Source organism: Sturnus vulgaris, chromosome 2 (genome assembly GCF_052056855.1).
Source record: "Sturnus vulgaris isolate bStuVul1 chromosome 2, bStuVul1.hap1, whole genome shotgun sequence".
In the NCBI taxonomy this organism is placed as follows: Eukaryota; Metazoa; Chordata; class Aves; order Passeriformes; family Sturnidae; genus Sturnus; species Sturnus vulgaris.
Window position 1 is genome coordinate 105801186 of NC_142244.1, and position 23381 is coordinate 105824566.

Consider the following 23381-nt stretch of genomic DNA (forward strand, 5'->3'; position numbering starts at 1 on the left):
CTCTCAGTTTTTTCTTTCAGTGGACCACTTTCGGGGAGGTAGGAGAAACAAGTTATTTTAAACAAAACCTTGTCAACTTCTTCCTCTTGCATTAGTTTTAAAACATCATAACAAGATTTGAGCAGATGCCACATTTCTGGGTGTGCAAGTCATCCTGGGCTGTGGGTTGCTTGAATCCACCAAGGCCTTGCAGGACCTGGGAATGGCACCATGACCTCATGCTAATCCACATGACATGTTTGGCCTTGAGAGCTTCTGAGTATGGGTCAAGGCAGTCATTTTGCAGGGATCTGAGAGTCAACAAATGTTCCCCAGCACACAGATCTGCTCTTGAGAGCAGACTTGAACTCTGTGCAGATGCTGCCTTTGAGCCACATCTTCCTCATCTCCCTTTTATACTCTGTCCCCAAAAGTAGCTACCCTGAGGCGTTTGCTTTGAAAGGATATAATCATATTGTTCCCCCCTCATTATCCCTATTCCCAGCATCTGCACCTCATTGTACGGTCATCTCTTCCCATCATTCTCTCTTAATTTAGTTTGGAAACTCTCTGGAGCAATGAGACATCATTATCTATTTTGTAAAGCGCCATTCAGAGCCGTAGCAGAGTGGCACACGTACGTGATAGAAATCCTACCCTTCCATTTTGCTCCAAAAGAGATGCAGAGCAGGTTAAGGCTCACTGCTCGCTGTGTGGCACGTGCTGCCAGCTTTCCCCTACAACAGAGACCAGAGCTCACTGGGCTTTGGTTTTCACAGAGAGCTGTGGGAGGCCTCCAGCTGTTCCACTCCTGACAACCACATTCCCACAGAAGGCATTTTGATGGCAATTTTTGGAGTACCAGAGCAATGATGCTCAGTAACAAGGTGATTTACTACCTGCAGAGTCAGGAGTATGCAGGTTTCCCCTCTGGTTTGGAAACATCCACAGGGTGCTTGTGGCATTGTAATGTACTCAGTGCAGCTCCAGCACACACAGCTGAGCTCCAGCTCAAGCTGCCCCACGCCCCCTGTATGTCCCTCCCCTGTGGGCAACCCCACAGTCAAAGGCAGGGCAATTCCTTGGGCCAAAGGGAGGCCCAAGAATTTTGTGGGCTGGAAACCTATGACTGTCTTTGGAAAGACATCATTTCCACTGCAGCTAACAGTGCAATGTTACTGGTTACAACAGGCAGTAAAACTGACACTGCTCTGGGAAGACAGAGGAACATCCAGCAGAATTGCTGATGCATCCGTTTTTTCCTCTATGCCCCTGCAAAAACAGATATATATTGTTAATGGTTGGGTTCAATGATCTCAAATGACTCTTTGAGTCTTCCTGGGGTCACCTATAGCTTACCCAAAATTAATGTGCTGAGAACTGCACTAGATGTCAATCCTCAAACTAGTTTTCCTGAGATACCCTGGAGAACTGTGAATTGGCCACTGGATGGTTACTGAAACAATTAATAATCTCCCTTCATTTTTAATAATGATAAAATATCTTTAGTGGAGACCCAAAAAAAACCAGCACAGATGATACTGCCTGCAGCAATGACAAAAGTTCTTTACTTGTTGCTAATGATGTAGAGCACTAGGCACATCCCAATGCTCCCCCGACATGCAATAAGAGGAGTAAGCCTGTGTTCAGATCTGTGTACAGTCACGGGCAGTGAGGGGAAAGTGCTGGACTGGGAGACAAGAGACCTGGGCTCTGAGGCCTGACCTAATACTGAACAGTCACCTAAACTTGGGTCTAGTCCTCTCCCATGTCTGTGCTTCTGTTTCTCTGTCCACCTTTGAAACATTCTTTAAAATAAATTCAAATTAAATTTTCTTTCTTAAACATATGTAGGACTGATACAAGCAGTGGGAACCCACCTCTGTGGGAGTGGAACCAAGAAGGGGCAGAATTGTGTTACAAACCCCAGCATCCCTGGACTGGGCACTCTAGGTGCAGCTGCACTGACCACATAGGCAGATCCCTCTTGGATAATTCCTGGTCTTCGGGACATGAAACTCAGAAGAACCAGGAGATGTTGGGACTTTACCGACCTTGGCCATGCTCAATCAAGCCACTGACTTGCTCACCACGTTACAAGTGAAACATGGGAAGAATTTAACATTCAAGCTGTGTGACCTAGCTGAGAGGAGACAGGAATGATGTCAAGATTTTGTGCATGAAGTGTCCATGACAAACATTAGCTTAGGTCAGACTACTGAGATGTAAAAGGGAGGATGACTGTCAGCCCATCAACAACCAAAACAGGGAGCCACTGCTGTTTTATGCAGCAGTACATGAAACAGCTGTCAAACAGAAACTTCCTTTTCTTGGATTTGTAAAATCAGCGGCCTGGGTAGTAACTGGACTCCCATTACCAATACGTTTGGATTGCGTAGCAGCAGCTCGGGCCAGATAACAGCACTAGCGTGCCCAAATATGCCAGCAGCCAGAGCATTTGTGATCATCTCTGCTATTTAGATAGAATTCCTGTTCAAAAACTAGGCCGTGCCCCCGAATCGCATCCGGCGGGGACGGTCGGTACCTACACACAGGTGGGCACCGCGCTCAGCCACACACCACCAGGGTTACGGGCTGGCGCTGAGGGGAGCGGCAGCGCTCCCCGGGCACGGTGCGGTCCCGGCAGCAGCGGCGTGGTGCCGGGCTCCCCGCACGGGGCACGGCCAGGGCAGCCCGGGGCGGCTCCGGAGACGACACCAGGTCGCCGGAGACCGTGAAACGGGCAGGGGACAGCCCCGCCGCCGGCACCCGCTTTCCCTAATGGGCATGTGCGGCGCTCGCACATGCCCACTCGGGCCGCGCGGGGCCGGCGGGCAGTGCCGCGCCGCGCTGCCGGTGCCGCCGCGGTAGCCGTGCGGCGGGACCGCGGGGCGCGCCGTCGGGCACCCCGCAACGCGGCCCGCCCCCGCGGCCGGAGGAAGCGCCCGCACGTTTCTGACGGCGGGTCCCCGCAACAAAGCCGCCCACGAAATACACCCAAGTCCCCCCTCCACGGGGGGCGGCCGTTCCGCGCCCCGCCGCCCGCCCGTCGGGGCCGCGGGCAGCCCGCGCTGCTCGTCGTGCCGGTGCCCGCGGTGCCGGCGGCGGCGGGCGGGGCCGGGCGGGGCGGGGCGCGCCGCGGCGTCCCGAGCGCGGCCGGCGGGCGGGCGGCCCCGGCGGGAGGCGCGGCGCTGCGCCCGCCGCCCCGAGCTCGGCGCCGCCCGGCGTGGCCCCGCGCCCCTGGGCGGAGGGCGGCGGCGGCGGGGGCGCCGCGGAGGGCTCTGCTCGCCCGCCCCGCCTCGCCTCGCCTGCCGCGGCCGGGGGATTAGTCAGCAGTCTGCGGGCAGCCCCGCTCCCGCGCAAACTCCGCGGCGGGGGCGGGGAGCGGCGCTTGCCCCTTCCCCTTCCCGCGGCGGGGCGGCGGCGGGGCTGCCCCCCCCCCACGCCCCCCGGCGGTCCACGCCGCCGCTCCGCGGAGAGGGGCGGCGGGTTGGGAAGTCAGGCACCGAGGGGCTGGGAAACTCCTCTCGGGCACGGCGGCGTTGCGGGAGGACGAGCGCCCGAGCAGCCCCGCGCACGCACACGGGCGGGCGGGCGCGCACACACTCCGCACACACACGCACACGCGCGGCGGCGGCCCCCGGCCCCCCGCAGCCGCGGCCGGCGGGAAGGCGGCGCCCGGCGGGGCTGCCCCATGGTCTTGCGGGGGCCGTGGGGGAGCTGCGGGGGCCCCGGCGCGGCGCTCGCTCTCCTGCGCGCCCTCCGCACTAGGATGTTGCGGCAGGTCTTGCACAGGGGGCTGGGGACGTCCTTCTCCCGGCTCGGCCACTTCGTCGCCAGCCACCCGGTGTTCTTCGCCTCGGCGCCCGTGCTCATCTCCATCCTGCTGGGCGCCAGCTTCAGCCGCTACCAGGTGGAGGAGAGCGTGGAGCACCTCCTGGCCCCCACGCACAGCTTGGCCAAGATCGAGAGGAACCTGGTGGACAGCCTCTTCCCGGTGAACCGCTCCAAGCACCGGCTCTACTCCGACCTGCAGACGCCTGGGAGGTACGGCCGGGTGATCATCACCTCCTTCCGCAAGGCCAACATGCTGGACCAGCACCACACCGATCTCATCCTCAAGGTAACCTCGGCGGATCCCCCGGCCCCGAGCATCGCCACCCCGCCTGGCCCGGCGCCCCGCATCCCGCCGCGCTCCCCGCACCTGCCCGCCGGCACGGACCCACCCGCGCATGCCGTGCTCTGCCCGCCCGGCACGGGCGCTGCCACCGCAGCTCCCCGGTCACCTCCCTGCAACAGTTGGGACGCCAGCCCGCCGCGGGGAGCCGGCACCGCGCTCCCCGCCAGCGCCGCGGGTTCCGCTCTCTCCCGTCTCTTTTTTTTTCCCCCCCTATTTTTTTCCTTTGCCCCCTTTTGCTTTTATTTGCTTTGAACGAGCGAGAAGGACAGTCTGGCTTGCTTAAATAATTTTTTCGGTATCTCTCTACTCGCGTGGCAGTTGTACTCTCGAATTAAGGCGTCTCGGGCTTTGATAAACTCAAACTTCAAAAACAGTTAGGTACCAGTCTATCAGGCTGCCGACAATGGGTTTGGGGGCTGCCGCTGTGTCTGGACTGCACTTCTGCATGGGGAGGGGTAGCACAAAACCTTCTCACTGCTCATCAAGGCAAATGACATAACTCAGCAGCTTATTTTTAGTGGGTAGTGGCTTTTTTCCCCTCCACTCCCAGCCCACCACCACCGGTTTCAAAGATGAAGAGAAAATCCAGCCCAGCTATAGACTGCGGGCATGGTGCAGCCTGTGCTGCCGGTTCAAGTTAGAGCGGGCAGCATCTTCCCACTTGAGCAGCACAGAGTGTGCGAGTCACAGTCTGACAGGACATCTCACCGTACTGTATATCATAACATGTCAGAAACCTGCATTTCTTGAAGCCGGTACTCTAGTTTATACCTCAGTAGTTTTGAACAATCCTGGGGTAAAAAAACAAGGATGATAGAGGTAAAAACTTGAGTGTTAAGAGGGTCAAGTTCACTCAAGAAAAAGGAAAGGAACATTTGGAAATAACCAGAGGTGTGGCTAGCTCAATCCTGCACATTTTTGCTGTTGCCTTGTGAAAGCCCAAAAGATTTCAGCATTGCTTTTTTATTTTTCCCCGAATGTCAAACTGTCAGCCCATATAAAAGCCCATGTTAATTCTTCTTAATCGCTTCAAGGAATGTCTCTTCTAAAATGAAAAGAACAGATGCGAACACCTATTGTAAGAGACTTCAGGGAGACCTCCGTCTTTACTAAACAATGAAATAACTGTTACAGTGAATTTATTTATATTTCATTTCCACTGTAGGCACATACAGATCTGTGGTACACAGCCACTCAGTATTTTCTGTTTTCCTTTTGACATATTACCCAACAATAATGAGCAAACATTTAATGAGTGTCGACTCACTAAGTACAGTAATGTTACTGGCAAATGAGAAAACTCCAGAGAAATTATTTTCATTCCTTCATTTTCTTGCACTGTGAATTGCATTTGCATCCAGTATGTGCACATTTACTCAGTCATAGGATAATAATGATAATGGTTTTTTTCTCTCTGCTGCTTTCTCTGGAGATCTGTAGTTTTATCAATAGCAGAGTGACACAAATAAATGATACTCAATCTTTCTGCAGGCAAACTTCTGCATAAGATTTATCACGTCAGCAAAAGAAGTATAACTTAGAAAGTTCTGTCAGTGTTTAACACAGCCTCATTTTTAATAGACAGAATTCACAAAAAAATTATTATTTTTCCTTTAGTGAGATAATGAACACGATTGCCATTTGATTGTTTAGACATTGTCAGGCATATCTGATGCATTATTTCCAACTCTTTACTTATCTAGTTAATTCCAATATGCTTTTTGCAGAATGGATTAAGTTCTTTGTCCTGATTACGCTTCTCTTTGTGAGCAGAGGCAGGCTCAGGCTGCTGCCTGTCCAACCTTGTGCATGGTCTGGCCCCATGGGCCAAAGAGTAGCAAAACAAGAGGGAGGGCTCCTAGCTCCCAATATTGTTGTATCTGTGGTGATGCAGGGCTACATCATCTTGTGTTAACAGAGCCCACCAAGAGAAGGAGAAGTAAAAAGGTGGCCATCCAGGTTTTCTTATACACATTGAGTTGCATGAAAGGGAGAAGGGAGCAAAGGCATCCCCAGCTGCAGTCCGGAGCCAACCAACTCAAAGGACTGTGCTTGTAAATAAGTGTCCTGGGTGAAACCACAGAGTAAATCCCACTCACATTTTTGAAGCTGCCGTGTAAGCACAGTCAGGGCAGAGAACCTACACGGCAGCTTTTGCTTATCTTTCCTTTTCTGGAGGATGACCTCCCCAAGGGAGAGGTTTTGCTTTAGAATAAATGTCAGGTTGGTCGCTGGCTCCTCCCACATGGCTGTTGCTGCATCTCCACCCACAAGCAGAAGGATGGGAGGCACAGGAGAGTGGTTGCTCCAGGCAGATACTGGCTGCTCTTGGAGCACATCTTGTTGGTTTTCTTACCTGCCATATCCCACTTTATCTGCCAAAGAGGGAAAAGAATGAGCCTTGAGCAACTACAGCTTCCCTAGTCATGTGCCAAGGAAAGGAGATTTTCCCTGGTTTAGGCAGAGGGAGAAGTCAGCTTGTCTTACTGTCCCTTAGTAAAGGGATACAAAGTTTTGGGCTCCGAGTAGTTGAAACTGAAACATAGACGGTACTGTCAAAAGCTGATCAGTCTAACATCCAAATCAAATCATCATTCAATGAAATTACTCTTGTGGTGACATCTCTAACACTCTCGTTAGCTTAGAGCAGTTCCTCGTGGGCACATTACCAACCTGAGAAAGTCACTGTTGCCAGTGCTGCACGATACCTTGTTGCTGGCTGGGAAGGGATTCTGGGCAGGGCTCAGCCTCTGAATTGTCTCAGCCCAGGTCTCAGGCAGCGTTCCCGGAGCAGGAGCTGCCGAGGGCTCCGTTGTCAGCGCACATCTGCCAGCGCACATCTGCCAGCACGGTGCTGGCTGCTCCCAGGACAGCCCCAGGTCTTGCTGGACACACAAGCTGCTCCATGAAGGGTCTCTCTTCATTACCAGAGAGGTGTGTGACTGCTTTATAGAGTGGTTTTGCTTTTGAGACAATGCCAAGTACTCTTTTATTCCTTATTTTTGTGTAAATTTCTGTCCATAGTTCTCACAGCTCCCTGTAAGTGCTTACACCATTCTAGGCCTGCCATCCCAACGTTGCATTTCCAGCTGCCATAGTCATTTGCAGAAGGGAGAAATCTAAACATATCCTCAACCTCTGCTCTTGAATAGGTGTTCCAATAAAAAGCCTTGGTAGAATCTCAGATATGGAAGAGATGCATCCTGAGACTGAGATATCGTGGGAGGACAATAATGAAATTTTACTTGCTGCAGTACCTGCTCTATAACTGAGCACAGGGAACTGACATCCTGTGCTGTTGGTGTGCAGGACGTTTCTTCCTCAAGATTTGTCTTTTGATAGAGAGAGGTAGGAGGTAAAAACACCTAATTGAAGAAAGTGTGCTTTTACCCCTGTATTTCCAGTAAGTGCTTAGAAAAGCAAAAATAATTGGGATATTTGGTGTGGGCCATCATGCAGAGGTTCAGATGATTATATAAAGTGTGTAGAAATTATCTAAGAAAACCTAGAGTCCCACCTAAAAATAGTGTTGGAACAGGCCCCCTACCATTTCATGGTGATATTTTCACTTGCAGCAAGAGACTTGTTAGGTTAAAGTCATACAGACTCACTGGGAATACAGACCTAGACAGATTTTTGAACATCAGAAAATATGTTCTAACTTAGAATTTGAGACAGCGATCCTTTTGAGTCTGTTTATTCCTGTATCTTTACAGTGAGTTAACTGCACCATACTAAAGGCTTTTTTTAATTAAAAATTTACCTTTTTTTGCAGAAAAATATTCTCTCTTCCATTTACATTACTGTGTTTATAACAGTAACACAATACTAATATTTTTTTGGCAAAAAATTCACTTAAGATATCAAGACATAAAGATGAAAAGGGATTGAAATGTAACATGCTTTACTGAAGGGGATTTTATTTGCAGTTTGCTTCTATAAAAATCTGTAGATGACAGGGATTTTTTTCTTAAAGAAACCTTTACTAACTACAGATTTTTAGTGCTTATAGATTGCTTCTCTCATAAACTGGTCATTATTTGATCTAGGTAACTGACTAAATATGTATTTGTACTCACAAATGAAGTAAAGTCAGGTATTTCTGTTTAAGGACACATTTATTTAAGAACTTCATAACTTCTGATTGCTGCAGAACAAAACAGTTTGGCTTCAGAATCTTGCAGACCTCATACTTGTTGGGGTTTTATTTCCTCTCTCTGCTCCTTAATTATTCTGTTCCTGTTAACGTATGTGTTGGCACGCTCTGTCTACGGTCCTCACGGATTTCCTCACTTACTTTGTACGTGTGAGGAAATTCGTGGAGGAAACAACCATGTTTAGAAATAACTACGTTCCCTTGTCTGTGGTATTCCCAATTGCTTTGTTGTGCAAACATGGCACACTTGAACCATTATTTCCAAAGTCGGTGGAAGTGGGTTGTGGTTGCTCAGTGGAGCCGAAAGCTGGGTCTGTTGCGATCCTGAGTAACACAAGTACCCTTTTTCAGAAACTTTTGGCTACTCCTGAATGCCTGGACACAGCTGTGCATCTAGCAATGGAGGTAGTAGGTCTCCACCTTCTCAGGGTAGCTCAGGCACTAAAAACACTCATTGGGAGACAGTCAATAGAACATACAGTGCATTCTGAAAACAAAATAAAGGATGAAGTCATGTCTTTAGAGCAGGGCTGTAAGATGAGGAGAAGAGTCCTAATACAAGAAAAACAAGGGTGTGAAAGCAGCAGAAGTGCAAGCCTGTTGTCATAGCAGCACAATGCTGCAGGGCTAAAATGTATCTTATGCGAAAACAGATGAGAATTAAGATACGCAGGTAAGATCCGGGCACAGCCAGGGAAGAGGGAAGGTAAATAGCACGTTGCAAGGACAGTGTGGAAGTGTGTGCAGAAACCCCCCTGAGCTGCCGGTGTCAGCAGCAGCAGCTCCTCAGCGTGATTCCTGCAGGCAAGAGGGTTTGGTCTCTCGCAGGCACTGGTCAGTGCCTGGAGCAGAAGTCCTAAAGTTGCCTGTGCCTGGGAGGATGATCACATCCCACTGGTGCCCACCATCCCTCAGCCCTGCTCCAGTAGCACCGGCCAGGACAGGGCCCCTCTGCTCTCCCTCCTGCCTCACTCCATGGTGTGATGCTCCCTCCAACCCTGTGCTGCTCCAGCCGAGCAGCCCGTGCTTGGAATGCCCAGCATCCCGTGTTGCCTTGCCTTTCCTGCCTTGCAAGGTCAAACTTTGCTTCCCCTCTAACAAACAGAACACATGGAGGACAGGTGTTTTCAATAGCTGGCTGGATGTGTTGTGTGTGCTGGGGGCATCACCCTGCAGGCAGAGCACACGAGTGGGCAGGGCAAGCGTCAGGCCAGAGACATCTGTGCATCGCAGCCACCGAGACCAGGCCAGCCCCAGGCAGTGTCACAGGGCTGAGGGAGAGCTGCCAGGGCTCCCTGTTGGCCACATTTGTGCTTCCTAAAAGCTGTGACAAGGCTCTGCCTTTAAGTTGGGGTTTACAGCAGGAGAACCCCTTCTCTCCTATTAGAAGAAGGAGGAGCTGAGTTGTTAACTAACACCGTGGGCTGTCAACCTGCAGCTATTGAGGTTTCCCTGTGGTGCAGAAGGGGTTGTTCCTCAGGCTTCTGCTGGAGCAGCCCTTGGCAAGAGCCCCCTGAGAAGCAGTCTAGAGATGGAAGGGTGTTCATGGAGACATCTAAAACACACGGAGAAAGCCACCCGTGGTGGAACTGATGCAAGATCAGACACAGGAGCGAAGTTTTATTCTTTTATCCCCATCATGAAAAATTGACCTTGTTGCCACACACCAGGCTGTGCAGAGAGGTTTCTGCTGCCCAGGTGTCCTGTCCTTCAGCAGCAGTCAGCCCAAACAACAGAGTGGGCTTCTCTCGGTGGAACAAATTCAGGCATATTTACAAGGTGTCAGAATTAAGATGGCATTGATTAGAAAAGCTTCTCCACTTCAGATTAGAAAAGAAAAATCACATCTAGCGATTTTCTGTAGCTACCAAGAAGACAGATGGAAATGTAAATGCACGCACATCTGCCGCTTCGAGCACTAATAGTTGTCCCTCAGTTGATGACTTGTAGTTTGAACAATTTTTAGATTTTATTTTTCTGAAAATTGTTTGGAGAAAAGACAAATCACTGTGTTTTGGACAGCTGAAAAAATTAGTTACAAAAATAAATCCCGTGCATAATTAGTATCTTAGCGTCTCTTCAGGAAACCTGATTGTAGGACTGAGAAAAAGAGCCGAGCTACTCATAGCAATCCTTGCTGCTTGCTCTCCAGCTGTGACTTCTAATGTTTATCCCGAGCCATTAGGATCTGTTGGCTTCCTCCCTGAGCTGTGTGCACGCTCCTCATGCCTTGCTAGGCTGGCATGGTCCGGAGGCCCTTGCCCACCCCCCCCTTTGAACCTCTGCTCTGGACCCTCGGTCTCGGACTGGCAGCAGGGCACAGCCCTGGCCAGGAGCTCCCTTGCCCTCTCTCTCTGCACCTTCTGATGAAAATGCACTCTTGGAAGTTTAATTCTGCCCGTATCTGCAGAACCCACAGTGGGGTTTTTTTGTAAATTAAGCTGGAAGCTGTGCAAGTCTTTTCCCTCTCATAACCTTTTTACGTTTTGACTGAGGCCACCTCTTGACGTGAATAAAAAAATACACTGCAAAGGTATGAAATGCCAGAGATTACTGAGATCATAGAAAAAGTGGAGAAATTTATAGCTATCCATTAAAGGCATTTTCGCCTCTTTATTTTCCTTGGCACAAGTTACCTGTAAAAATTACTAAAAGAGTAAACCAGCTTCTTATAAAAATGAAGTGTATATTTAAAATTACTGTCTTCATCCTGCTTTCTAGTTTTTCAGTCTTGAACCCAAAACAGTGATAAAATTTTAAACAGTAATAAGTAATGAGTTCAGAGCCTTCTCAGTCTTTCCTCCATAACCACAAGATCAGACTCTTTTTTTCTTTTTCTCTTATTTTTTTTATTTTTATGAAAGCTGAGATTAAAAAAAAATCACAGTACTTCAGGCTTCAGGACTCATGGAAAAAACACTTGGTGAAAATGACAGCAAAAAAATTCTAAGAGTGGCAACACTGAAGAGCAAAGCTAATATTGGATTTGAACCATCAGATGGAGACTGCAAGACTAAATAAGTCAAATAGCAGAAACAACAAAGTGATACAGCTTTGCAAAGATGATGCTCCTGAGAGTAAAACATGCCTGTGTGCCAGATCATTTGCAGTGCAGGAGGACATCCATATATCTAGCTAGTTTTGTCTCATTGGCCATTCATTGACTGTATGTCAAGTACAAAGTCTAGTCGAGTCCTTATGGTGAGTGATGTCCCCTATAAACACCACATATCACTGCTCAGCAGCAAAACCAAACATCTTTTTGAGGTATATATGATAAGCAGGAGGTAGTTGTGCACATCTTTATGATTAAAAATGGTATCTGTGTCTGACCCAGCTCCCCAGAGAGTCAGGATGTGTTTTCATGAGCTGGGCATGGGAGCTTGTCGAAGACTGAATGGTTCCATTGCATTTTGCATTTTGTCACTGTGGAGTTTCCCTGGGAACAAAGCTGTGCCACCAGCAAGGTGAGACCCAAGTGGGACACTGGTGGTTGGGTCTTCATCCCCTATGCCCATAGATTTCATTGAGGTAGGAGATTATATAATGTGAGCTTAAAGGATTTCTGGGATTGGACCATTTTGCAGATGAATCAGCAGTTTCTAACCCATCCCTGCTGGGAAAGGATCTGTTTCCTTCACAGGGAGGCTGCAGACTTCTTTGTTACCTGATTAAATTAACAAAATTCTGGTAATACCTTCTCACTTTTAAATTAAAGGATTCCTCCACAAAACAAAGGGATACAGTTTTTTTCACCCCTTCTTGTAGCTTCCTGCATCTTTTGCAGGAACTTAAGAATAAAAACAAGCTTTTCTTTCTGTCCTGACCATACATCTCCAAGTACAACACTTTTGCCTTCAGGCTCAGCTTTGATGGCACAGCTGAAAGTTGTGCCAGGCTCTGTACAGCAGAGAGCTGTGTCATAGAGCCCAGTGTGGGGTTTGGCCGTCCCAGGGCACCCAAACTGACCCTACTGTGGGGCTCTGGTTCCTGGTGCCTCTCTTCCTGTGCTGCTGGCAGAGGTAGGAGGGCCAGAAAAAATAAAACAGCTTGAAGAACTTCCAGCCATGGCTCTCTGAGGCCCTGGTGCAAATGGCTTAGCCCAGGATAAGTGGAAGGATTTTTGCTTTCTGTCATCCCCTCCTGGGCCCATGGACAGAACCAGCTGGCAGGACTGTGCAATTTCACCATCTCTCATCTGTCAGCTGTGCCACAGGCTTAAATATAGCTTGGTATGGAGACCAGTGCACCACTCACCTGGAGATATTTGCTCAAAGGGATTTATCTCCTGGTTAAAGCCACAATTCTTCTCTGTCTAAAATAAATAACCAAGTGAGCATGGGACATAAAGTAAAAAAAGACCAAGACCAAGATTTTACCAAATGCAAATGACTAAAACTAAAAGAAAACACTGTTCTAGAAATCTCTAAGGTGGTGCAGGACACACATAAATACCATTTTCAGAAGGAGAGGGGAAGTCCAAGGAATGGTCACTGTTTAAACAATGGTGAAAGGAAGAGGTGGATGTTATTATTTCATGACTGAAAACTCGGGGACCGTGTGCCACTGTGGTGAGGGAGCTTAGGTGGTGCTGTGCAGTTCTCATGCTGCAGTGCTCTGGCATCTCAGCAGTAAACTGTTTTTTGGTTCCTTGCACTGTTAGCTAACTGAAAAAAACTGGGAGTGATGAGCAAGCAGTACATGTCTCCCTTAGAGAAAAAGCATTTATTCAGCTTTTGTTATACCTTAAATTTCCCTTTCTCCTAATAGGATCAGTAAGGCTAAGAACTACTGGACAAATGAGGATCTTGTAGTCAGTCATTTGTCCCAGAACTAGGTGCCAGGTTTATTCTGAATATAGTTACTTGCTATTAGAATCCTCTGCACTGAGGAGTGCAATATGCATTATGCATTAGCATATTGCTAATGTTGTCCCCATCACACAACAGCCTTTACCATCAGACTGAAGTTTCCTGGGTGGCCTCCTGGTGTACCATAGGCAAGCCAAATTGCAGACTGTGCAATCCTTTGAACTCACAGGATGTGCCCTTGTCAGCTCCTGGAGTTTCTGTTTTCTGTGGAAACCAGTCACCCAGGGTTATGAGTGTGGGCTCTGGATCTGTGTGGCTGCAGCTGAATTCCCAGCATGGCAGCAGAAAGGAGAGCCATGGGACTGCAGCTGGCACTGGGGAAGAGGCAGCATCCTGTGGCTCAGGGGCTGCCTCAGGCCAGCAAAGGGAGAAAGGAGAGAGAGCCTGCAGCCGTGCTGCAGCACAGCCCTGCCCTGAACTGAGGCAGCAGCAGAGGGCTTTCCTAGCATCAGGTCTGAAAAAAAGTGCAGATAAAGCGTTGTGTTTGTCTTGAGAAGGGAAGTCTGGCTCGGGATTCCCAGTGCTGAATCCTTGGGCGTGCTGCTGCAGTTCTCAGCATACTTTGTCGGGATGGAGAGAATGGCAAGTTTTCCTCTTCTTTGGCTGTTTGCCGCCAATTTGAGATCAAATCTTGTGGCCACCGGCAAAGCTCCGAGTGTATCTCATAGCTGCTCTAAACAGCAGAAGCTTGCAGCCAGCTCCAGGGGCTGCTCAGCTGCCAGGATGTGCCAGGACACGGAGCTGTCTGCCTGCTTCCCTCTCTCCCCCAAAATCCCATTGCTGAGAGGTGGGATGGGCAGGTCCCCCCCACACAGCCCGGCACGGGCTCAGAAGCACCAGGCCACTGCTGCAGAACAAGCTCCTCAGCCTGAAATGATCATTTCCAAGAGGAAAGGAGTATTTTAGATATGACATTTAGCTTCTAGCCTTTCACTAAAGATGAAGTAATAGCTGTGATAGATGAGGTTATTTTATAACCTAAATATTAAAAGAAATTGCTTCAGATGTGGAAGGAAGCAAATGCTGCAGTGAGGCAGGCTGGGTAAATAGCTACACATACTGTTTGATAAAAGTTGCATGTCAGTTTAGTTTCTTCTGCATTGTGTTGCTCCATAGATCCTCTTTGAAGGAGTTGTATTGTGAATCTAATAAAGGCAGGAAATTCTTTCTATTCCTCCTGGTTTCCCTCAGCTGTGCTTCTTTATGTGACGTCTTGTTTTATAGCTGTTGTCAATGAAAACCATTCAGTAGCTCCCGTTGCAAAAAAATTAAAATCAGATATCTGTCTTTGATCTGGTAAATCAGGGCATCTGCCCCAAACTCTAGTCACATACAATAGAATTTGTATTCCAAAACAGCAGAACTTTGCGACCCCAAACTGAAAAGATGAGAAGTGTTCTCCATAGAGGTTAATTTCTTTGTCATGTTCCTGCAAATATTTTATTTTGTTTTGCTTTAGAAGAAAGTTTTGCAAATGGCCTTTATCTGTTGCACAGACAGTTACATTTTTTTCTCCCACCACAATTTTGCTTCTCACCATGGCCAGGTATCGTGTTCTCACAGTACTGTGAAAAGATTTGTTAGTTCAGTTCATTTCTCAAACCTATCTTCCTAATGTCAGTATTAAATTGTTATTTCTGTCAAAAAAAATTAAAACTACTCAAAGGTGGAAAAATATACCCCCCAAGCTACTAGAGAAACAAGATGAGAATATAGGGATGTTGTAATCTTTGTCTATATGGTACTGCATTATCCTGAGGAATGGAGGCAACATAACTAAATTTATACCCATCACAGACTGTGCAATGTAATCACAAAACAATCAGATTGCTAGTACCATATAAATGATGGGGAGGCGGGGGGGCAGGGGGGGGTGCTGAAACTAAGTCTCAAATACCACACAAAAGTCGCTATGACTGTTTAGTTTCAACAGATGCAGGTTTGCCAGGATTATTAAGCATTTTTCCATTGCCCCCAGATGAGTGTATAAACTCTACTGCTCTCCTGTACACTATCTTGTATTTTTTTAACTGTGTTTATCATCAGACAGAATGATACACATTAGCAAACTCAATATTCTGTTTTTGAAAAACTTTGTAACCCTAGTCTATTAAGGCTATTCTCTTGCCCTATATTAAATTTCTTGTTTCTTCTACGTTGCTTAAAATGGATTCAGAAAAGGTTGCAAGAGTTTTCTGTGTTTTTTCAAGAGAGTAATTTTTTCTGCCTTTCTGATGCTCAAAAATAATTGAATATTTTTGAGGTCAGACCTCAGGCATGGCAAATTTCGAAGGATGAGAAACAAAAAGGAAGGTGTACTAAGAACTGCTATACCTAACAATAACCTACAAACTCTAAAGTTAGGGGACCCTCACTAATTAACAGAACCTCTCAGAGAGAGAAAGAGAAAACCAGTGTCTGTCTCTGCCATTATTCCTGCTCTCGGACTACTGAGGATCTGATGGGAGAAAGAGGGAGGAGAAAAGAGGGCAAATTAGTTATTGCCAGATCTCTTTGCCCTGCTGTGCTAACCATCTCTATACATAGGACATGCAGCTGTGACCTGTCCTTTGAACGAGTGCTGGCCCCCTGCACTGCCAGGCTGCCAGCACATCCTGCACAAGTGGCACACCTGGTCACCTTCTGCCTTCTGGACCTCAAGTTGATCTCTTGGAGTAATTGGGCAATCTTGAGCACAACAGTGTCCCTGAACATGGTTGGGCTTTAGCTGAACCTGTTGAGTTTGCTTATTTAGAGAGGCCAAACAGCAGCTGCACGTGGCACATATGCACACCACATTATGCCAGAGTTACCAGCAAAGGACACAGGGGAACAGGAGAATAATACTGCTCATTTGATGCATGTTTATGTTTTTTTTTTTTGTTTTGTTTTTATTTTTGTTTTTCTTTTTCTTTTTGCAATGAGTGTGCTATTAATACCGCAGTCACCAGAACTTTTGTTGTTGTTGCTTAGATCAAATAGAAAAGGGACGGTGGTGAGGACCTGCTGTCGTTCTGGCTGCTACTGTGCAAGATGAACTGATGAATAACGTGTGTGATTTCTCTTTCCCTTGTAGTTGCACTCTGCAGTGACCAGGATCCAAGTTCAAAGACCTGGTTTCAATTACACGTTTGCCCATATATGTATCCTGAACAATGACAAGACTTGCATAGTGGACGACATAGTGCATGTACTGGAGGAATTAAAAGCTGCTCGTTCTTCTAATCGAACTAATTTTGCAATCACTTATCCGATTACTCACTTAAAGGATGGCAGGGAAGTGTATAATGGGCATCAGCTCGGTGGGGTTACTGTGCACAGCAAGGACCGGGTGAAGTCTGCAGAAGCCATTCAGCTCACCTACTACTTGCAGGCAATCAACTCCTTGAATGACATGGTGGCAGAGAAGTGGGAATCCATTTTTTGTGACACTGTTGAACTTTTCCAGAAATCCAACAGGAAAGTCAAAATGTATCCTTTCACTTCCTCTTCACTGAAGGAGGATTTCCAGAAGACGAGCAGGGTGTCAGAACGCTACCTGATCACAAGCTTGGTCCTTGTGGTCACCTTGGCCATTCTCTGCTGCTCCATGCAGGATTGTGTCCGCAGCAAACCCTGGCTTGGCCTGCTGGGATTGCTGACAGTGACCCTTGCCACCCTGACTGCTGCTGGGATCATCAATCTCACTGGTGGGAAATACAATTCCACTTTCCTGGGAATCCCCTTCGTCATGTTAGGTAACTATCTCCTCTCTCTCTTTTGTCTGTTTGTGCCTCCCTGATGCATTTCCAGCAAGCAGACAAGCATCACTGCATGGTTCCTGTTGTCTCATTCCTGCAGCACTGCCCCATGCCAAATCCACCCTGCCTCTTTTCCTAAACTGTTTTTATGGTGCCTGAATATTAAAATCATGCCTGGGGCTCCAGTGTGGCATAGCACAACTCTGTGGGATGTGGAGCCTGTGCAGTAACAAGGATGTGCAAATGTCGTGCCTTTTGTCGAGATGGAGCCTAGCTGCTGCTTCTCTGTGGATGTTTGATTCTGGTTTTGGAGGGAGACCTTTGCAGTGGTCCCCATGCAACACTGACAGTGTCAGCTGTGTTGGCAAATCAAAGGGCTATCCATATTGGGCATTTAGGGAGTGCTGGCTCCTTTGGAGACCAGAGCAGTGCTGTCCTTGCTTGGCAGGAGCCTGTCTGTGGAATAAGAGTGGTGTTTGGCTCTGGATTGCATTTCTCCAGAAGTCCCTGTGTTAGCTGAGTTTCACAGCCCTGGGGGAGAGAACTTTGATACCCCTGGTCAGAGATAGACCTGCAAGCTCAGCACCAGCAGCACATCCCACCCACGGCAGAGGGTTATGGAGAGAAGCAGCACTGGCTGCTCCCTGGCTCCTGTGCCAGCAGAGACATCTTTATCTCCCTGAGTTTTGTACCACCTTTACTCACTGTGGAGTATGGAGTGGTTTCAGAATGTTTTGTTTTCCTCGAGGGTAGAAAAGAGGAGAACAGATGCGTGGTCATCTTGCTCCCAACCCAGAGCCCTCTCCTGCTGGCACCAGGGCATTTGTGGAAATTCTGTATATTGTACCCAAAGAGACAGGACGACTTCACAGGAGACAAAATGAGAGCTCTGGAGAGTTCACAGCCTCTTTGTTTGTGTTTGGTTCATAACCAGTGTGAAAAGTTTTGTGCACTGTAGGTGTTTAATATGTCCTTATTCACACCATTATTCATTTGTGGAGAATAATACATGCATTGATTTGATCACAGCTTCCCCAGCTGAAAATCAGGGCTCAGTAATACCTCAGGTTTCAAGTGTAAGAGTGTCTCCACTGACTTAGTCACATCGTGTAGTGATATGACACGTTTTGAGCACAGCTATTTTTGTATCCAGCACCAGGTTCCTGTGCTGTGCTTTACTGTATTGCTGCTGCACTGTGGTATTGTTGCACTTTAATTAAAGACTATGCTTCAGTGTATCACACTACCAGTTAACATACAGAATATATTCAGTGACAAACAGAATTCAGCTACATTACATCGGCTGTCATTTTCAGATGACATCCATGAAAATTAAACTACATTGTAATCTAGAGGAAATGCAGCACAAGAAAGTCAGAGTCAGAAGAAGGGTGTCTTTCTGACCTGAGTTTCTGGTTTCTTTGGTGGGTTTTTATGCCTGTTCATGTATTGTAAAATTCAATTCCTCAAACTAAGTAGTGTATATTAAGTGTAACTTTAGATAGGAGGGGATTTTCAGATGTGTTATAAGAGTAGCAGAAAAGCAGTCTGAAGTCCAGACATATGATGTGAAAGTACATGGGGAAACTGACTCAAAAATATGAAATATTAGCTTTGTTTAGGGATCACATATCTGCTCCCTGGGACAACTTTTCAGATCTTTAATTTACTAGTAGTGACAATGCTGAGACTTTAAATCCTCAAAGACTTACAGATAGCTATGTAAAGTTTCACATGTCTATTTTAGTGCTCCTTTAAGTGCCAAGCTGTATAGTCAATTTGGCTCTTCTTTTCCTTTTTTTTTCCCTTTTTCCTGATTTTTTTTGGTCTTCCTTGGTTTAAGTATTCCACTCTTAAAAGGGCAGCTCAGCTCCCAGTGCGAACAAGTCAAGATAGAGCAGCCAAGTTAATGTAAGTCTTGCCCAGCTGCATAAAATCTCCCAAGGGATGGGAATATCAACAGGTGAACAGAAGGCACTGACAGCATTTTGGAGTTTTTAATGAGAACTGTTTTAAACTGGCAGATAAGATAGCTAGAAGGGCAGGTTGGCCTATTTTTTTTTCCCCTGAAGTACAGCGGAAAGATTCAGCATGTGTTTTGAAATGTATTTCGTACCTAGATGTTGTTTTGCTTATAAAGGATGTTTTAAGTCAAGGCAACTGAAGGCTACAGACACCAAGAATCCTCCATTATAGCCCGCTGAACTGCTTCCACTTAATTTCAGCGACCATCAGATTAGATCATAGATTAACTGACCTTTAGAAAGCTAAAGGATTTCTGGCTAATGATGTAGCCCTGTATCTATTACTCATAATCTCAAGGCTAAAAGCAGAAATGAGATAGAAAAAAAGATTACACCGGACACATTTCAGGCACGGCCCCTTTACTGGTATACATCATTAATGAAGTTTCCCTGGTTTATAGCAGCTGAGGATTTTTAACTTTTCATCAGTGTTGCGGAGGCGGGGGGACACTCTCCAGACATCATTGTACTCAGGATGAGATTACATCGAAATAACAGATAGTTTTCATCATGCACTTTATCTCCTCCTTGGACCACTTCCTCCTGTGTTTCACTGCACAACCACTATAGCATTTGTATCATGTCTAACCTGAGTTCCCCTTTTGCAACTTAGCTGTCCTCCTTATTTATCCACTGCATCTGGAAAATAATTTATTTTCTTTTTCTCTGCATATTTGCTACCACTCTCTCCCAGTCTTCTTCCTCTTCATCCCAGCTTTCCTCAGACTATGTTTACCAGACTTCCAGCAATCTTCTTATTTCTGACCATTCCACATCTTCCGTGGAGTGTGGTGTCTAAATCCAGGCACAGGATTCAGACTGAGGCTTTTAGCAGCACGTAGAGTAGGAGGATGATTTTTCACATCTTGCATATGGCACTGCTGTTCATACATCGCCATATGTCATTCATTTTTTTCTCAGCAGTATGAAATGGTTGGCATTTGGTTGGTGATACATGGTAATTCACAGATCCTTCATGTTGTTTTCTACCCTGTTTTCGCAGTCATTTATTCCAAACAACATGTAAAATTTGCCCTTGTCCTTGCTAAATTATAGCTTGCTTATCTCACACCATTTCTCCTCAGTAAGTTTATCTGGAGACCATCACGGTCTCCAAGACGTATCAGCTGGTCAGCAATGTTTTGCAATTATCAAGCTCTTCATATTTTCAAGAATTACTTTCTGAATAGGTTGTCCAGTCACAAGCCCATTCTAAAAATATAGGCAGTATGTCTAGAAAATAGTCTGATCAAAGTGCTTTGTAATGCTTCTTTCATTCATCCTGTTTTCTTTGACATCCCTTATTCATCAGCCTTTTCCAAGAATAAACAAGCTACAGTGAAGGGTACCAGCCTCTATAGAATCCTCAGCTTTTGCATCAACAGGGAATTTTAAAAGTTACTAAATTACCATGACTTACCAAATTGCAGTCTTAAGCTCAGGCTGTGTAAGTGTAGGCAGGAATATCTTTTGCTTACTCCACCTGTTGAATATGACATGCCAGTTTAAACACTTCATACTTTGGTCTTAATCATGGTAGTTTATTCTAGTTTATTCTAATTTATTTTACTTTTTAATTAAGGCAGATTACTGTAACCCATCTTACAAAAGATGACTCTACATAGTCTGAGTATGCCACTACAGTGACAATTTTTATGGTGGGGCAAGTTTCTTTTTCATTGTCCCTAATTTCTAACTCAGTGGCAAAAACTGAAGCCTGGAGAAATGTTCCCAGAGACCCCCTTCCCCAGCAGATGCTAAAAGAGTGAGGTTCCCTTTGGTTCCTGGATGTCCAGCCGTGGCTGGGGCTGGCCTGGACCCCATGGAGGGGCTGTGGGGAAGGCAGCAGAAGGCAGGCTGGCTGCAGCCAGTCTGGAATAGCTGGGATATTTTTCTCGTTTCTGTGGGGTATCTTGTCAAGTCAAACTGGGAACTGTTCTTCTCCAGCTATAGGTTAACACAGGTACTTCTAACCTGAAAGTGAAGCCTAAAACCTGGGAAAATTAGCAGGTTCCCACCACTCGTCTGGACATAGTCTGAATTAGTATATGTCTCTGTGGTTTTTTCAAACTGCCATCCACCTCTATCAGTGTGCAAACAAGTAATTTAAGGCCGAGTTTGCTGACATGTCTAGTTCTTGTGGAATACTTTGCTGAATTAGGACTGTTCATTTTCTACCATAGGAACCACAAAAATTAATCCTACAACTAGGTCTGATTTAAAATAGCTGATTTATAGTGTCAGCTGTAAAACAGAATTAAAATTCTGGTTTCCTATTGCCTTCTTCATTAAAAACTACAGATGTTTGGTCTGGCACAGATGCTAATATATCCATCATAAGTTTCCATTACACATTAAATGCTGTTTTAAAACTGCCAAACCTTTAAAAATACTGTTTTCCTCAAAAAAATCACAGTGTTACCAAACAAATCATTGGACAACAACCAGCACTGTCTGATCAAGTTTTTAGCCTGACTTTTTTTCCTTCCCGGAGGCAAAGTGGAACCTAGGCACTCAAAAGAAAATTGCAACATGGCCTTTTGCACTGCAAACTAGCAATGTGTTTGCTGTTTCTTCAGAAACGAATGCAGCTTGCTCGGGGAGAAGTGGCTCTCTTCAGCTGCCAAGTTCGTGAAAAGCATCGGCTGTGTGAAACCGCGGTGGAACGCCAGGCGCTGCCAGATATGGGCAGGGACGCAGGGCCAGCTCCCAGAGCTTATATTTAGCCTCCAAAGCTGGCAGGGGAAAACCAGGTAGAAGTTATGAGGGTGGCTTGAGCTTGTGGCACACTGTAAAAGGAAATACAGCCAGCAGTGTGTGAAACTCGGCAAAAACGGGGATAAATGAAAACCCCTTCTTACAACCTCCATTGCATCCCACCCTACAGCGTGTTCCTTCTGGGAAGAGAGAAAGGAAAAGCAGTCAACAGACACGGGGAGGGGTGAGTGGGAAGGAGCAGGTGGAAGTGTCAGGCAGGACCCAGGCAGGGATCAGTCCCAAGTGGAGGAAAGTCAGGGGGACAAGGATGCCCTTACAGGGCTGCATCTGGCAGGAGGAAGCACAGGAGCAGGAGAGGGGCAGAGCACTGTGGAAGGTACCTGGAGGAACCAGGGCTCATAGCGGCACCATACAGAGGCAGAGGAGTTCCAGCCACTTCTGAGAAACACGGATTTGTTGGACACACCTTCCACATGGCTTGCCTGGGGGAGAGCTGTGCTGGTGGACGAGTGAGCTGACATACCTGTACAGGGAGTTTACAGATGCAAAAAGTTGGAGCACCGTGGATGGGATCTGAGGTCAGAGACAATTGGGAAAAAAGGTTGGAAGGAAAAAGGCAACAGAAAAAGAGGGGAGGTCAGTGTGTTTGATGATAGGAGTGAAAAGCACAGAGGGCAAGTGAGAGGACTGCTGAAGGTTAGGGAGCATGAAGGCAACAGGCAACTAAACCGAGCAGGGCATCTGACAACCAGCACAAAAACCTGAGGGTGCTCAGGCCAGCACACACCAGTACATGGGGCTCTACAAGGCACTGGTGCTGTGCCTTGGTGCCAGTAAGGCACCTGGCCTGGCTGCTGCTTAGTTCTCTGGAAGAACATGCTGGTAGGGAGTTGCAACATATGTCAAATTTATACACCCAAAAAGCATTCATTGTCCTCCCTTTCAAGCATCCAAGTGTTTGCCATGTTCAATAATGCTGAAGAGTCAACATTGATTACATATAGAGTTTCGAAGAGAGGGAAGCAGCCCCTCCTCAGGTCTCCCCAGTGCCCTTCACTCCACACATGGAGGTAGCACACGCCCCCAGATTTTTGACTTTGTATAGTGTTTTTCCACCAATTTTCCTGCTGTCAGTTAATAAAAATGTGAAGCTTACTGAGTCTGGCTTTTTATTCCCCAGCTAAGCTTTCTCACTCTACCTATCCAACTGTCCCTCTGCTGTCTTTTCATGCTGGGAAGCATGTCCTCCTTCAGCTGGCTCAGCTGGCTGCCCCCACGTCCTTTTCTCCCATCTCATCCATCTCTCTTGCAATATCTGGCAACCTCCTCCAGCAGATCTCACCCATCTTCCTGCTCCAGGCCACAGTATCTCCTTCCTAATGCCTGCACAACTCTCAGCATCTTTTGGTTTCCCTGAGCTTCCTTCATCTTTTCTGCTGTTTTTCACATTCCTGTCAGTGTGTCCCCTCTGCCATTTTAGTTGCGTTTTCTTTAAATTTCTCCTCTCTCATCCTCCCCTCTCCTCAGCCGCAGCTGAGCCCATTCTCTCACCATTTTCCCTATAGTCTTCAACAACTTGCTTCACTCTCACATAGGTCCCCACTATGCCCTGCAGTTCTATCTCAGCTGCTTCTAATTTCCCAGTGATTTCCACCATTCATTCTTTCCTTTTTTCATACTGCCAAAGCACTCCAAGAGTGCCCTGGAAGTACA

The 23381-nt window shown here is 47.0% G+C and overlaps 1 protein-coding gene across 1 annotated transcript in view; it reads left to right on the top strand.

Moving 5' to 3' along the window:
* The first annotated feature begins 3673 nt into the window (after nt 1-3673).
* PTCHD1 (patched domain containing 1) overlaps nt 3674-23381 on the top strand; it is a 38756-nt gene continuing 19048 nt past the window's right edge. The window contains exons 1-2 of the mRNA XM_014879750.2: nt 3674-4102; nt 16263-16923. Of these exons, the coding sequence (XP_014735236.2) occupies nt 3674-4102; nt 16263-16923 (1090 nt within the window). The remainder of the gene's footprint in view (nt 4103-16262; nt 16924-23381) is intronic.